Below are 17,257 nucleotides of genomic sequence, written 5' to 3'. Positions count from 1 at the left end.
GCAGTAAACGTACTAACACCATACTGATGAAACAATAATCCACTACCAGTAAAATACCTGCATTCAAAACCTCAGTCAATGTTATTATCAGCAAAATCTACTTTAGGTACAGAAAGTAAAAGTACCCGTGCAGTAAAATGTACATTATTTGCCCCTGACATGTAGTGTGATCTGAAAATCTCCCCCGAGCGTCTGCGTCAGAGTGATATCCGGTTTATCCAAAGACGAAGATTGTAACCAATTAGATGTAGAGATACAATGGAGACTGGGTCCGCCCACTTACTGTCAAAAAGAAAAATTACTCGCGAGCGAGCAGGTAATGAGTGATGTAAAAGTGCTCGTGAAAGTAAAATACGTGCGCGGCTGTTTGATTTTCGCGCGCGCATGGATCTCATTTGCGCTCTCGGATTTTGACAGTGATTTGCCTTCATAGGTTGGTGGTGATTGTAGAGCAACCGGGGTGATGAACTGAATAATCTCTATGGATTTTTTTACATCACCACATTCTCACTGAATCACGTTATCTGCTCTGCTCTAATCTCCACACTCCTCGTTTCTCCTCTCCACCCGCCCACCTAACTACATAACCAAAGACAAACCTATCGAGTGCAAGATGTTAGGACTTTATTCCCGTAATATTAGGACTTTATTCCCGTAATATTAGGACTTTATTCCTGTAATATTAGGACCTTTTTCCTTAAAACATTATTAACTTACTCTGGAAAGCTATTAAAGTCCAGGGCTTTATAAAGTAAAGTAAAATGTATCATTGAGGTGAAAAGGTGCCGTGTGCACATTTAATGAGTTTTCTTCCCTGATCAAAAGACACTAAAGAGGAGGGAATAGTAAATAATGCAGAAACGTGTGTTGACTCAGCAGAGATAACATTAAATATGAAAAGTTGGTCTACAGAAGAATTCGTATTTGAAAGCGAGACAGAATGTCTGAGAGACTTACTGCATTATCAGATAATGTATGAACATTTTGAAGTGTCACCTGGCACCGGAAGTCAGTGTTTTCCTTTCCACACATAAAGACATTTCTACCATAAATTCATGCAGGAAAAATTCCCCAGAATTCCTTGTTAGTAAAGTATCTGGACGTCCACGTGAAAAGTTATTTAATTTTTTCGTCCTATATTTAAATATGAAAAAAACATGATTCTAAATCACCTTTCCTGTACCTTTTTAAATGGAAGTTTTAGCTAGAATACATTTAATACATCATGTAAATGGCTTTTCAAAGCAAAGTATGAAAGATGCAGTCAATTGAAAGAGCTTGCTTTGATTATTCAGAAGGATTAGGATGCTTCAATCCATCTGGAGAGTACAGTAAACACTCGAGTTACGGTATGTATGCGTATATTTGAATGTGTTTGGAAGGGTCAAAGACCATTGCAAGTCATAATGCATTTGTTTCATTTCAGCATTCTACAACATGACAAATGTTCAACAAATCTCTTACAGCCTCACAGGTCATGTATAATTCATTTTGCAGTTGTCGGCCCCGATATCACAAGCTCTCAGCGAGAACGTTGGTAGTGAAAGAGTGCAAGTGGAAAGTGTGTTGAAATTAATGAATCAATAAGGAAGCAAAGCCGGTCGTGGGGGTGACATTGTTTTTAACAAGCAGCATTCTTCAATCGTGTTTACAGCGTTCAGCCAGAGCTGCTGCTGCTGCTGCCCCATTGAGCCAGAGCCCCGTCAGGCGCACAGGAATATTTATGGCCTCATTGGCTGACACAGTCCAATTTACTGCACTTGTCTCACAGAACATAAAGTGACAAGCAGCACAGTTACTTAAAGTGAATTACGCCTCGCAAGTTGATCCACGTGACTCCTATTTAATCTTTATCTCGGTGTCAACATCCAACTGTTTACAAATCTGGACGGCAGCTCACTAATCAGAATGTAGAGACGAGGAATTGTTGTCATTGAAGGTCAATGATGCAGCCATGATGCGGCGCCGCAGCATCATGAAGATGTCTAACAAATTGATTCTATTGGTTGCGTTGAGAGAAATGGATGGATCACAATGTTTCAATGTTGACCATTCTTTTGTTGCATCACCCAACTTATTGCAAGCATAAAATGCATCTTTAGAGCGGCAACAGTTGCTAGCAAAATGTATATTTTAAGGGAAAAGTGACATGATACTCTTCAGTTAAATAAAACTATTTTTAAGATAATTGATGGGAACAAACTTGTGTTCATATGTATGCTTATTGTGTGTCATAGCTGCCCATCTTTGCATACTTCATTGCTATTGAAAAGGATTGAAGTATAAATGAAGTCAGTTTGATGGCTGAACAGTAATTGGCTGATGCTGCAGCATCAAGTAACATGAGGTCACTCATTTACACACAATCAAGCAAAATGACAAAAAGTTCCAACAGACCAGCAGACAAACATCTGGCCAACACAGATCTAGCCTGCAGAGATGGTAAATGCAGTCGTAGAGATGTTTCCCATTAAACTACACTGGCTGTGTTCCTCCAGTGAGGGGATATGTCACTCATACAACAGCATGGCTTTGTTTTAATGCTTCCCTAATGTTTTCCAGTGGCAAAGGACTTTTATGGCACTATGCTGTCAGGTGAAGTAGGCTCTGGCTACAAGAGCAGTACATTCTGTAACTTTAACATTGTTGTTGAGCACAGCTTTGGAATAAAACACTAAACACACAGGGAGGGAGGTGAATGGGTCAAACAAACACAGGACTTTCAACCAGGAGACCAGCGTTCGTGTAGTGTTGTTTCTGTACTTATGTCACGTTCTTTACTAAGTTTACATACTTATTTGAATCCCAACCATGATGTTTTCCTAAACCTAACTAAGTGCATTTGTTGTCTAAACCTCTTTGTTGTTCTTGTTTGAATTCACAACGTTAACCATGTGTTTACTGCGACCGCAGTGATCCGTCATAGTTTGACGCGCTGCAGTGTGTTACAAAGTAACACCGAGGCTCCTGACCGATACTCGCTATGTGACGAGTTGGACATGTTGCTTTGACCACAACCTCACGGTCTTTCATTATTCTGAGCACTTTTAGGAATCTTCATTCATGTTGCTTTATTAACTGAGCTAAACAAACTACATGTGTGATATGATTCAAAGCTCCGGAGCAAGTATACATTGTTGTTGTCATATTTCAGCAATGAACTTGATGAGTCTGTTAGTGATGGCCAAGTTGTGTTAAACTAGAATCGTTTGCTTTAATAACGCTAAAATGGTCAATAATTGGTAAAGCTATACTATTTGAGCTAAAGATAGACTTGAACCAATTTTAGAGAGGGATGGATAATACGTGTCTCCCAGCAGCAGTGTGGTTGTGATAGGAGAGGCTGCCACGCTGTCTAATGATGTCAGGGACATAGCCAGGCCCGTCTCAGGTCCACAAGGCCTTCTGAAGTTGTTTGCATTATTAGATTTGTCCTCACTGATACGGATCCTCCACTGTGCTTCCTCCTTCCTTCCTGTCCTCCTCTTCACAATGAGCCATACACTCCCCACATCCAGCACAGCCTTCCTCTGTCTGTCTCAGCTTGTATTCACTGTCCCCCCCCCCTGCTGCTTTCTAATCACTGTCACAATTAACCAGCTGCCTTCACCTGAATCAGCACATTGTGTGTGTGGGAGTATGCAGGACTTAACTCTCCTCCATACTCTCATATAGAACCCTGTCTCACTAAACACACACACACTAGTCTCCATTTAACTATTTGGGTCAACTGTTCAACCAACAAGACTGGTAAACTGACAAAAGTATAGCTGCCAAATGGTTCATCAAAATATGCTGACTTTTTCCATTGATTATGAGACAATAAGGGGTACAAGCAGAAGAACACGTGTGTAGTTAGCACCTTTATTTTTTACAGTGTACACTGATGAGGACGGCAGTTCATCTTGGCACAAATCTTTTGAATTAGTTTTACGTTGACAAAAATGTATATTTATTTGACTCATATTAGACATTTAAATGTTTCACTCATTCATGTTTTGTCCTCAAAGCGTTCTTTGATGTGTACAAGGTACAGGTGTTGTTCGCTTGATTCTCAACGTTAGTAAAAAGGATTGTGACTTGTTTGTCCCACAGTGTAACGTAACTGGCCTTCCAGTAGTCGTTCCTCAACTTGAATCATTTAGAAGATGGAGTCACTCACCTGTTATTCGATCTGGGCTAAAATATCAGATAATATTAATGCAAAACTATCCCTTTAGTTAACAGATTCACACATTAATCCTGCACTTATTCCCACTAATAGCCTATAAACAGCCAACTAAAAGTAGCATGTGACATCCACATCCATAGCCCTTTTATAATGGCACCTTAACTTCAGCTGCTTTGTTGCTGCTTCTTGACCTTTTTTGTGGCTTTGTGGATGCATTAAGTTCATAAATCTGTCCATTATCTTTTACATTTTGCTCTCAATATGACTTGAAAAACGTTGAATGAATATTTTTAGTCATACCGTTTATGACGAAAGCTGGGCCAAAGTCAAGAACCAGTTTGTAGACCTTATACACCGTACTCGGATGAGTGCGGAAGGCAACATCATCTTGATTTATCCTCAAAAGATAAAAGGTACCCTGTGGAGTTTTTCTTACCTCTATTAGTGCTACGGAGGAGTTTCTTTTTTGAGATACATTGAATATATACAGAAACCTTGTTTGTACACAAGCCATGATATCAACTTAACTGACTATTGACAAGAGACAGCGATCACACAACCAGCATTAGGAACCCTTTGCTTTTCCCTTTAAGTGAGCGACTTCTGGCTTCCCATTGAAAATGTAGTGTGGTTTGTAAATAAACTGGGCACTTCATCTAGCCGTCAAGGACACAGAGAGATAGACCGATCCGTTAAGTTCTCAGTGTCGTTGTTGCTGTGTGGGTTGGTTGAATTATGGAAGCTTCCTTGGAGGAACATTGGTACACACATTGGTCGATGGTAGAAACTCAAACCCCAGGAGAGTTGGCAGGTTAAAAAGCCCAACCTTATAAAGTACAATACTGTCATAATCACAGTATTATACCCTGATACTCTGCTCTGTTGTGTACAACTCAGTGACTGTGAACTGACTCTGGATCCTCCCTCTGGTCTTTTGCAGACGTTTGCGGCCAGCCCGTTCTCTGAGCCCATCATGGTGAAGCTCCACAATGGGATGACCCGACAAACTGAGGACCCAGAGATGCTGTGGGTGATGGGTCCGGTGCTGGCGGTCATTCTCATCATCATCATAGTCATTGCCATTCTGCTCTTCAAGAGGTGAGTCTGACGGTAAAAACAAATCTCTCCTGTCACGTCCCAGAGAGGAGTAGGGGTAAGGGATGAAACATAGGGCCTATGGAATCAGGTGTTGATTGACATTTTTGTCAGTAGTCAAATAAACATCATATCACAGCTATCTAATTATCAATTTCCCCCCAAAAAAGGAGAAACAAAACCTGCCTGTCTACCCTAATCTGACTTGTTACAAACGGATAGTCAATTAAGTCTATTCTTTCCACAATACGTGCTTGAACGTGAGATTGTTGCCTAACAATAAGGCACAGAATAAATATATTTCACTATATTCTGCAACCTAGGTGGAGCCGAGTGTGTTTCTCTCTTGTTATCCCAAAGACTCTCCCTTCACTGGGCAGCTGGAAAGCAAGACACGAGAACTTCTTGGGTAGTAAGGGTGTTTCTACGTTTCGGATTCGCTGACAAACTGTCACCCACACTGTACATGTACTGCCACTAGACAGCTTCACTGCTAACCGTTCCCTCTGCTCTGATGGCCAAACACCCATCTGCCCCGAGCGCAGCCACCGCCTCTCTCAACCAAACACTCGCTACGCACACACACACACTAAGCATCGCCCCATTGAGCCACGGTCAGAGGCATCAGTGTTGATGGTAAAAATCGATCAAGGATACTACTGGGCTAACGTTTGTGGCTTACCTAGGCCTTCAATCTGACTGAAGCAGTTGATCACGTGTGGCCCCGACCGGCCGGTTAACAGGAGTGAGGATTCAGCGGTCAGTGACGGTTTAAAGCAGTCATTAAGATATGTTTTCATGAAGTGTGAATGACCACAACCATGAAAGGTCCTTGATCATACAATCATCATACAGAAAACATTAGGCTGAAGGGTGCAGTAGTATGTGAGATTAGATGTAGGCGGACAGACGGACAGATACACACGCACGCACGACCAAACACATAATATCCTCCCAGGCTTATGCCAACATGAACGAAGAACCCAGTGATGGACAGCAAAGGTTAAACCACACCCCTCCTGGGTGGTTGTAAATCTGGGGTGAGAAAAGAAAGATATTTCATATTTTTGTAGTGTCCCTAAATGGAATGAAACTATATGTATGATTGTAATGCAATCAGGAGACTGCATTACAAACTGTTCAGGTTGCAGGAAAACAACTGAAACCCCCCTCCACCTACATGTTTCTGGGTAAATATGTTGTCATTTTATTTCCAGTTAACATTCCAATTAAAAGACACTACAATTGCACATCCATCAAAGAGAAGGCAGTAATATAAAGGACAGTGCTGATTTTAGAAAAAATACAATATAATATATACCATAAAGTATAAGCTCTCCATCAGTGAAAAGAAACTGATTTTAGGAAGCGTAGTGAATAATATAAGTTATTTTATGTCTAATGTTTTTTTAGGACTATTATTGTGAAGATTTGAGATTGCTGCAAATGTAAATAAATGCAAGAAATAGCCCAACTCTTTACCAAATCTACAGTCGTGATGAGTCAAGAAACTGCTATCTAAGTATTTAAAATTAACAGTCGCGCTAATATACATAATGACATCTGTCATACAAAGACCTTGAAGTCAGTGCATGTTCATTGTGTTCATTCTTCAGCACAGTCCAGGGAGACACCTGGAGCATTTTCTTCAGCACAGTAGATGACGAGAACACTTTACGAGAGTCGGGCACCGAGGAATGGTCAGAGTGGGTATTTTGTAGCGCAGAGACAGACATTTGTCTTCGCTGAGCGAGCCCGAAGGCACAGGCCCTCCGCAGCATATGGGAGGAAGGCACCGCTCTTCCAGGCTAACAGTTGGCTCGTACTTGCTGTGCTCGGATCAAACATCTGGAGCGGCTGACGGGGGCTTCCATATGGCCGCTGCTCTGCTCAAATGGAAACACGCGATTTGTCTTTCCTCTCATCCTCCTCTCTTTTTGCTCGTTCACTTGAAGTTGAGTAATATTTGTTCTGGGGCGTCCATGAGGAAAGCATCTCCAACTGACCAAAGTGACGTTTTATATTCTCATAAATCCTTTACGACGTTCCTGCCCAACATGTTCATCGGTATATAATAGTATCGCAGATTGATTTCCAGGCAGCCAGAAGTTTTCATTTATTTTTGCACACTATGAAAATGAGTTGAGCTTCAGTTGGGTAATTCATTATAAAGAATCTAGAGATAAAGTTGACTTTTCAATTTGAATTAGACTCTAATATAGTGCTAGAAATAGTGCTTTACTGACAAACTTAAAAGGCACGAAGTAAAATTGGTTTGTAGTTTTGAATGTAGTAATATTTCATTAAATATAAAGAGTTGTGATCATGCATTTTGGTGGTCACCCAATTGTTTTTTTATTGGCCTCATTTGCTAATGAAAAAGGAGAATTTTCTCAACCTATGAACCTGGAATCTTTTATTTCCAAATTTGGAGATGTGTATTTTGTAGAACAGCAACAATGTTTTTAAAGTGGTATGTCAAGATTATCATAGATTATCATAACCCCTACTTCACGCATTTGAACACTTACACCATAGGTCTGGTGTTTTAGAGGCATCGATTGCTGTAATCGTCTCTCCTAGTCCCCAGGCGATCCCTTCCTAATGCATCCAAAGTGTAAGTGATGAGCGCCACAGTCCACAGTTGTAGTTTCTGTGTAGAATTGCACTCTAAAGTTCAGCTGAAGCGAATGACTCCTCAGCAGACTGACTGAGACAAATCAGTGTGTGTTTATTTGATGCAACTGGCCAATGCAGCTCGCAGTACAGACACAAGCTGCAGCCAGCTGCCTACACGCTGTGAGAGACACGCTTCAGACCGAGGACCAAACTGGATGCTCTTATTTTTCAGACGCTCATGTTTTGTCCCATCTTTATGCGTAATGACGACAGACACAGACCATGTGGTTGTCTATATGGACATAAATACACCACTAGAGATTTCTACGTTTACTGACAATATTCACCAGATATGAAAAACATTTTATAATATAATAAGTATATTTAATAGTAAAAATGTAATTATGTTGTACAGGCCTATTTATGTTTACATAATACTCACAAAGACCTCTGGCTCTGGTGCCCGTTTGAATGAGTCTCCGTTAGGGCTCCATTCATAACGTTGACATTCTAAATTTTATTATTAATAACTTACAGAAACATTGCATGCATTCGCTCATCTTCTACCTTATCCTCATATGATGGTTCATATGAGATTTCACGAAGAGTTACTCATTTTTCGTGTGTTTTCCTACGAACGCCAACAACACGTGTCAAGTTAAGTTTAGGCAACAAAACTAATTGGGTTCAGAAAAATATCGTCAATTGTGTTAAAATAACGACAGAAGTTGCATTACTGAAGTACCAGAATTACGTGACAAATACGTCAACGTTGACCTCTTGTTTCACACATGGAACGAACAGCGGCCTCCTGGCTGAGAGATCATTTTGTTTCCACCACAAATGACCAACCATATTTCACCAAACACAGTGGTCATGTGATAATACTCCAGTGCTAATGAGCATCTCTGTGATTTATTTGTATTTTTTGTTTTCTCTGTTGCCAACCTAACAAGCAGGTTTTAAGTTGGCAACAGAGCACAAAGTGGTGTCAAAAGGGGCCCTCAGTTTATGTTAATCCGGCCCTTTACTCTAAATCCATGCCATCATTATCCTGGTAAGATTGTAGTTCATGGCAGGGTAAGAAGTGAGCGCCGACACCTAATATTTCTCACTAACTCTATAATTGTAAATAGCAATAAAAGAAGACGTGTGTAAGCTGGAAGGAGAGGCTGCTCGGCTGGCTGTGGATCAGATGAAGAGCACAGGGAGGAGTAGGCGTGATGAGTAAGGGGCTGTAATGTGCTCTGTCAGGTGGACTTTCTGTCCACTGGGACACTGTGTGGCATTCCTGCTGCTGACAACTTGTAAATGAATCCTTTCTCTCTCTGCTTCCTTGTTCACTCTCTGCCTGCTTTCTGTGGATGCAGCAACCAAGAAAGGTTAGTGCCTCTGTTTGTTCTTACACCCCCCCCCACCCCACACACACACACACACACACACACACGACAGATGCTGGTTGTTTCTGCTACACCTTTCAGCATCACACCGCCATGCCAGCTTCTCTGAGCGCTCTCTTTTTTTTTACCTGAGACATATCACCTTCAACTGACAGCTCTCGCAGCCGTGTGTGTCAGAGTGTGAGTGGGCTTCACATTTTTCTTTGAGTATGTCTTCTGCTGCTCAGCTCTAACCCTCCCTTCGTGCTTGGTTCACCTCAAACACCTGCAAAACAAATGGCAGACCTTAAATAATCCACTTCCTCCATCACAACAACCTATTCACTCCTCTGCTTGTGTTGCCTGCCGGACCTCACCGTCTTCATCACCTGTAAACACATAATCAGTCACTTGTGTTGCCCGGACGGCTGATAAAAAAGTGACTGTTTCCATAACGACCAGCTGCAGCCACGTTTTAACTAAAATAAAACTTTCTCTTGACAGAAACTCTTAAATCTGGAGCCTGCTTAGTTTAATCGGGACATTTTCAAAACCTGCTTTACAGAACCCCAGAGAAGGGCCGTGTCACTTATCAGAAACTGTTTCATTGTGATGCAGCGGCAAAAAACTCAAAAATATATAAGATATGTTATCAATGCAGTGAAACCCAATAAGCATTGAAATGTATGGACGTTATATATTCATGCATACAAGTCTGTGTGAGCATGCATATCTAAACATAATCACAGTAACACACACCCACATTTCACATGACAAAGATATGGTGGTGAATTTTACACATTCTCCAACACTTGATGTAGGCCGAGCATATTGAGCATATCTGGACTGATCAAATACAGCATCAAGCATATTCTACTGCTCAGTGAAAATCACAATTCTTAATTCTGTCTCCCATTTTGGATTTGCTACAATTTGTTCTTTTTTTACGTTTAGTGGATTTGATGATCCACGTTGAGATCCCATGATCTGATGGTATTTATTTAAGGGAATGAAGGGATGTTCATGTCTGTTGCTTCTATTTTAGCGAGACTGCGACATGCGTAGCTTCTCGATCGGAGATCTTTTGTATGGACGAGGCCAATCCTGATTTAATTGAAGTTCTTCAAATTGTTTTATGACTTCATCACAAATGTCTTTCCCAGATATGTTGTGGCAAGCCAGGGGACGTGGAGGCAAGATTCACAACAAAACAAGAGACTCAGAGGCAGTTGGTGTGACACAAAAAGTGTCCTTTAATAAAGAGGATGGGGTCAAAGTTAACTAAAGACTCCTCCCATCCGGGGTCTTTGGCCTTCAGCAGTTCCTCTGTGGGTAGAGCAGAGAGCAGCGAGAGCAGAGAGCAAGAGAGAGAGAGAGCAAGAGAGAGAGAGAGAGAGAGAGAGAGAGAGAGAGAGAGAGAGAGAGATATAGATATAGATATAGATAGATAGATAGATAGATAGATAGATAGATATGAGGCTTCTTGATTACCTCCTTTTCAACACTGCTGGTCTCCAGTGGTTCAGGAGGTCCTCCTGGTCTTCTCCCCAGCCTGTCTGCCGGTGCTGCTTAGAGCTGGCTGAACATATGCCTGCTGTGATTAGCTGATGGGCTGCAGGTGTGACCAATGCCACGTGCCTAGTGGCTGCAGCACCTGAACTGGAACCCTCCCTCTATCACCAAACCTGAGCTTGGGGATCCGCACCCTGTGCTGGATCTGCTTGGCTTTGCCACAATGTATAATCCTTATTATAAAAAACTGAATTATTTTATATTATATTTGATGGCATAAAGACGAGGTCATTTCTCTCAACAAGGGCCTTTCTTCATCTAGATTAACCTGACTGTATTCCAAATGGTTAATGAATTTTTCACCCAAATAATCTCACTTTTGAAGTATGATTTGAAGTGAAGGATTCAGTCAAACACTGTCTGGATTGTGTGTTTGTTTTACTAACCAGGTCTTATTAACTAGCAGCTGTGCCGCTAGGGAGAGCCAATCCACCTTTAGATTTACTCGATTACAGAACTTTCCTTTTTCCTCTGGTCTTTGACCCATTCCAGGGAAACATTGTTCCCCATGTCTTACATGTAGCACAGCTAATGGTAGTGATTGAAACAGAAACAATACCGTCATTCTAATGCAACTTATCCTGTCTGAAAGTCACACAGGCCTGCTCTAAAGATCTAAACTCTTTTCTTTTTTGTTCCATAATATATGTCAAGAGTTACTAATTGTTTTGGTATTCTCTCCCCAAATATGTATTTTGCATCCCAGTTCCACTTGTATGTCTCTTTCAGTACATTCTCCCCTTTACTCACGCCACAGATATCCATATATCGATAGATAGATAGATAGATAGATACTTTATTCATCCCCAGGGGGAAATTTGTATGTTACAGCAGCAAGACACACCAAGAAGCAAAGTAACCAAAAATATTAAGTATTAAAAAATGCACAATAGAATAACAGAGTAGGACAAATTAAATATCAGAATATAGAATATATAAGATAAAACAAAAATGCACAGTATATACAATTTAATAGAATAGTGTTAAATGAACTAACTAGGTGAAAAACAGTAGTGCAAAAGTCAACCCCAGCAAACAACAGTGTAGCAGTGTGTAATTATGTGGAGGATGATTTGGCCAGAGGTGATCTATTGTAAAGTGTTATTGCAGAGGGAAGGAACGTTCTCCTGTATCTTTCCTTGTGACAGCGGAGCTGGATCAGTCTGTTGGAGAAAGTGCTCCGCTGTCCCTGCAGTAGGTGGTGGAGAGGGTGGTCCGGGTTATCCAATATGGACAATAGTTTCTTCAGTGTCCTCCTCTCCACCACCTCTTCCAGATTGTCTTGTTTGCAGCCAATGATGGAGCCGGCCTTCTTAACCAGTTTGTTAAGTTTGTTGGTGTCTCCGGCTCCAATGCTGCTCCCCCAGCAGACTACGGCGAAGTAAAGTGCACTGGCCACAACAGACCGATAGAACATCTCCAACATCTTGCTGCACACGTTGAAGGATCGAAGTTTCCTCAAGAAAAAGAGTCGACTCCTCCCCTTCTTGTACACAGCGTTGATGTTGTTCTGCCAGTTCAGTCTGTTGTCGATGGAGACACCCAGGTACTTGTACTCCTCTACCATGTCCACATCCTCTCCCAGAACTTTCACCGGTTGTGGAGCCGTCGTCTTCCTCCTGAAGTCGACCACCATCTCTCTGGTCTTGGCCACGTTCAGAAGCAGGTGATTTCTACTGGCCCACTCCACAAAGTCACCCACTACTGTCCTGTACTCCTCCTCCCGTCCGTCCCTTATACACCCGACCACTGCAGAGTCATCAGAGAACTTCTGCAGATGGCATGACCCTGAGTTGTACTGGAAGTCAGTGGTGTACAAGGTGAACAGGAAGGGAGACAGAACAGTTCTCTGTGGGGCTCCAGTATCACTGACCACCCCATCAGACAGCACACTGCCCAGTCAGACAAACTGTGGTCTGCCTGTGAGGTAGTCAGTGATCCAGGAGACGGTGGACGCATTAACCCCCACCACCCGCAGCTTCTCACTCAGCAGCACTGGTTGGATGGTGTTGAATGCACTGGAGAAATCAAAGAAAGTGATTCTCACAGAGCCACCGGATCCATCCAGGTGCGACTGAGCTCGTTGCAGCAGGTAGATGATGGCATCGTCCACCCCCACATGAGGCTGGTATGCAAATTGCAGAGGGTCCATTGAGGATTTCACCTGCAGTCGAAGGTGGGCCAAGACCAGCCTCTCCAGCACCTTCATCACATGAGATGTGAGGGCAACTGGTCGGTAGTCATTGAGGCTAGATGGTGTCGTCTTTTTTGGTACAGGAACCAGGCACGACGTCTTCCACAGCACCGGGACTTCCTCCTGCTTCAGGCTCAGGTTGAAGAGGTGTTGCAGGACAACAGACAGCTGGCTAGCGCAGGTCTTCAGGACCCTGGGTCTGATGCCATCCATCCGGTCCAGCAGCCTTGCCTTGGTGGAGTCTCTCCAGCTGTCTCCTCACCTGGCCAGTCGTCACAGAGAGGGGGGGAGGGGGGTCGTAGTGTCGGTGGTGGCAGAGCCCTTTGAAGTGGAGGGCTCTGAGTCCATGCAGCTCACCAGGGGGGACAGAGGGGGAGGTGGTGGTGTTTGGGAGGTGTGGTGTGTGGAGGAGACAGATGAGGGCTCTAAGCTAAACCTATTGAAGAAAGAGTTTAGCTCGTTGGCCCTCTCCAGGGAGCCCCCTGGTTGTCTGCCTCCAACCTTGAAGCCGGTAATCTGCTTCATCCCCGTCCACACCTCCTTCACGTTGTTCTGCTGGAGTTTGTCCTCCAGCTTCCTCCTATAGGTGTCCTTGCACTCCCTGATCATAAACTTCAGGTCGCGCTGGACTCTCCTGAGCTCGTCCCTGTCCCCAGACCTGAAAGCTGCTTTCTTCTTGTTAAGAAGAGCTTTCAGGTCACTGGTAATCCAAGGTTTATTGTTGGGGTAGCAGTGTACAGTCCGGGATGGAATAGTAGTTTGTTCACAGAATTTAATGTATTCTGTGATACAGTCAATCATGCTGTTGAGGTCCTCCCCATGTGGTCCACACAGCACATCCCAATCTGTAGACTCAAAGCAGTCCTGCAGAGCGTCATTAGCCTCCTGAGACCACCCCCTCACAGTCCTGTTGGTCACAGGCAGCCTCTGCACCAGAGGAACATACGTTGGTGTTAACAGGATCAGGTTGTGATCAGACCTGCCAAGGGGGGGGGAAGGGCAGTAGCACTGTATGCCTCATTAGCATTTGCATACAGTAAGTCCAGAGTTGTATTGTTCCTTGTGGGGCAGTCAACATACTGGTGTAAGGTCGGCAGGGCTTTATCCAGAGTGGTGTGGTTAAAGTCACCAGTAATAGCCAAAAACGCACCAGCATGTTGACTCAGCAGTCCAGACACAGTGGAGTGGATGGTGTCCACTGCTACCTCAGCTTTAGCTGATGGGGGGGACGTACACAGCCACAACAATGGCGGACGTGAACTCCCTCGGCAAATAATAAGGACGCATCCCCACGGCCAACAGTTCAATATCCGGGCTACAGAAGCGTTCCTTAACACACACATGGTCGGGATTGCACCACCTCTCGTTCACATACACTGCAATCCTGCCACCTCTCTTCTTATCGCTCAGTACAACGTCTCTGTCCGCCCGAACAGTCCTGAAGCTGGGAAGCGACGCACTGTGATCTGGAAAATCCGTGTGCAGCCATGTCTCCGTGAAACACATGATGCTGCACTCACGGAAGCCCCTCTCGTTCTTAACCAGCGCACCGACTTCGTCCGTCTTATTCGCCAAAGACTTCACGTTCCCCGTTATGATCGCCGGTACCGAAGGTTTATATTTCCTCCTCTTCGCCCTCCGCTTAGCGCCCGACCTGCAGCCCCGAGCCCTTCTCAGGCCTGGCGTCGGGCAGTGGCCGCGGTTTCCTCAGCGCAATCAGCTGATCGCGGGAGTAAACAATGGTCCCACTCATTGTGTGTGGCTCTCCGTTACAAACAGGAAGAAAAGTAACAGAAAGCCACGAGAAAAGTTGACAAAAATGTTACAGTCCGTTGTCTGACCGTAAGAACCAAACGTTAAGGAAAAATTAAAAATAAAAAGTAGAGGGGAAAGAGTGAAAAAAGACTAAAATTAAAACACACAGAGGGGAGCTGCTGCAACAGGCTGCCGCTGGCACGGCGCCATCTTGTATTAAATACCAGTGTGCTCTCTCTTATTATCTCTCTTATTTGTGCCTTCACTTCAAAATGTGCCTTAGCCAGCAATGTGTGGACAGTGTGGAGTGTGGAAGGATTTTGAGTATTGTGAGAGTAGCAGACGTATATTACAATAGTAGAAATACCAGGTCACCTGCGCTACTTGTGAGCTAGTAGTTTGCAGTGTTTGAGTGCTAAATCTCGGGTTTGAAGTTGTTTTTTAATTGGTGAGCTTTAGAGCTGCTGGTGCAGACTTTGGACAGACCAACATCTCTGTCATGGATATCCATCTGGACATCTCACTTCTCACAGGAAAAATAATGAGCACATTTCCCAAAATGTCCCAAACTATTTCTGAGTTCATTGAGGTGACAGGTGTCCGGCACAGGTCCAGTTGTGCAAACCACAACAGATGTGTTACTCACAATTATCTCCAAATAAATTCCAGAGCTGACCTGATCCATTAATAGCTGTTACCCGGCCCGAGAGATATATAATATATAATAAGTGACCACAGTCACTATATAGATCGTATAACATGAGGCTTGTAATAGAATTTTGAAACCTTTGAATTTCTGTGGACTGTATAGAGTGACATCATTTTGAGAATAGAGACTATTTTCTTTTAAGTAAATCTCCAAACCCCATTTCCAGATGCCAAGTGTGCATTTCTCACCGTTAGATTGATGAGTTATGCTTGCGAACATAAAAAGACTGCAACAACACTTATTTATTTCAGCATTATCTTCTGAAAACACATGGTATAGAATCCAGACAGCATTCAATACGCAAGTGTTGTTCCAGCCAAGCACTGACAATATGAGAGATTGAAGTACATGACTACCATCACACCTGTCATGTGATGTAATACAAAGCTTTCAGCTGACAGAAAGGACTCCAGTGAACACAGCTGTATGCGCGTCATGTTTGTAGCAGAGGGGGGAAATTATGGATTTTAATAAGCCCCCCCACACACACACACACTTTAAATCCAGCTGTGGAAACACTCAAGTAGGCACTAGACATTAAAGAGGAGCGGCAGCCTGCTCCAACATACTGTGAAATTCACTGCTTTCCTGAACTGATTTCTGTCATTATGGGAGGTCTCCCAACTGGGATGAAAGCTGCTCTTTTTTACATGAACTCCAACAACAGTTTTCAGTGACCAAGCCCGACTTCAAATATATCTGATTCCTAACCACCATCTATTGTAATGTAGTATCACTGATGACGAGCATTATCAGTATCGATGCAGAAAAGGCCAATCTTCTTGCTGATTATGTCTGTCCTTCCATTCTTTCCAAAAATACTTGAAAAGTTGCTTTATAATAGAATATTTAAGCACCTTCAGGAGCACATCAATTTGCTTTAACACCAGTTTCAATTCAGAACAGAGAAATAACTTCTCATGTTGCTGCTATTTAGCTTTTTATAAAATTCCTACTGTTAATAATAGTGAATGTGCTTTGGCCATATTGTTGCGATTCTTCAAAAGTAATACATCTTATCATAATAGTTCACATATTAGCATAGATTTAATGGCTTGACTTACAAATGTCTCTAATCACAAACTATTCATAAGTGTAAAAGGATGAATGAATGATGTTTCTAGAGGTGTCCCACAGGGATCCATTCTCCAACCTCTTTTATTATATTATTATATTATATTACACCTGTGCATTCAGCAGTGAGCAGAGCAGCAGAACATGGCTGTATGTAAGGACTGCAAAATGACTTACTCACGTCTGGAGGATTCCATTCGTAGCCTGAAATCTGAGCTCCAAAACAAGAACAAGCTCCTTGTGGATCTTATGTCAGTGGCATCAACTCAGGCAAAACACATTTCCCACATCCAGTCATCTGCTCTCGGTGTCTCAGAGATCGGGTCACAGGCCGCAATCTCCGACACTGCAACCACGCTCCCTTGGTCTGGGGTTGGCTCTCTGTGCACCGCTGCCGCTGAATACACCCAGTCGGAGGAACCCGGACTTGATGTGATTCCTCCCGGCCCCGGTGCGACGAATGCAGCTGTGATATCGGTGACGTGCCAACGCGCTGGAGCCCTTACCTCTCCAACTTGATACCAAGTGGGTGGACGGGGGAGCCGGCTTTCAGGAGCCGGTGCACAGTTCTACGCCATCTAGGAGAAGCTGGGCTGAAGTGGTCCGTGGCGGTGAGAAACACCCAGACTGGAATGATCTTCACCCGAGTCTGGTCCTCTCAAACCGCTTCGGACTTCCCACTTCCCAGT

The 17,257-nt window shown here is 43.3% G+C and overlaps 1 protein-coding gene across 14 annotated transcripts in view; it reads left to right on the top strand.

Annotated features, from left to right (window-relative positions):
- The window catches only part of ptprfa (protein tyrosine phosphatase receptor type Fa), a 319,373-nt gene that overhangs the window by 249,982 nt on the left and 52,134 nt on the right, over positions 1 to 17,257 (top strand). For all 14 annotated transcript variants that reach the window (XM_031877821.1, XM_031877819.1, XM_031877818.1 and 11 more), the window contains 2 exons: positions 5,112 to 5,269; positions 9,256 to 9,267. In XM_031877821.1, coding sequence (XP_031733681.1) covers positions 5,112 to 5,269; positions 9,256 to 9,267 — 170 coding nt within the window. The remainder of the gene's footprint in view (positions 1 to 5,111; positions 5,270 to 9,255; positions 9,268 to 17,257) is intronic.

This window comes from Anarrhichthys ocellatus, unplaced genomic scaffold (genome assembly GCF_004355925.1).
Source record: "Anarrhichthys ocellatus isolate YVR2014 unplaced genomic scaffold, GSC_Weel_1.0 scaffold150, whole genome shotgun sequence".
Taxonomy (NCBI): domain Eukaryota; kingdom Metazoa; phylum Chordata; class Actinopteri; order Perciformes; family Anarhichadidae; genus Anarrhichthys; species Anarrhichthys ocellatus.
The sequence above is the reverse complement of the archived record's forward strand: the minus strand, read 5'-3'. Positions and strand labels throughout refer to the sequence as shown.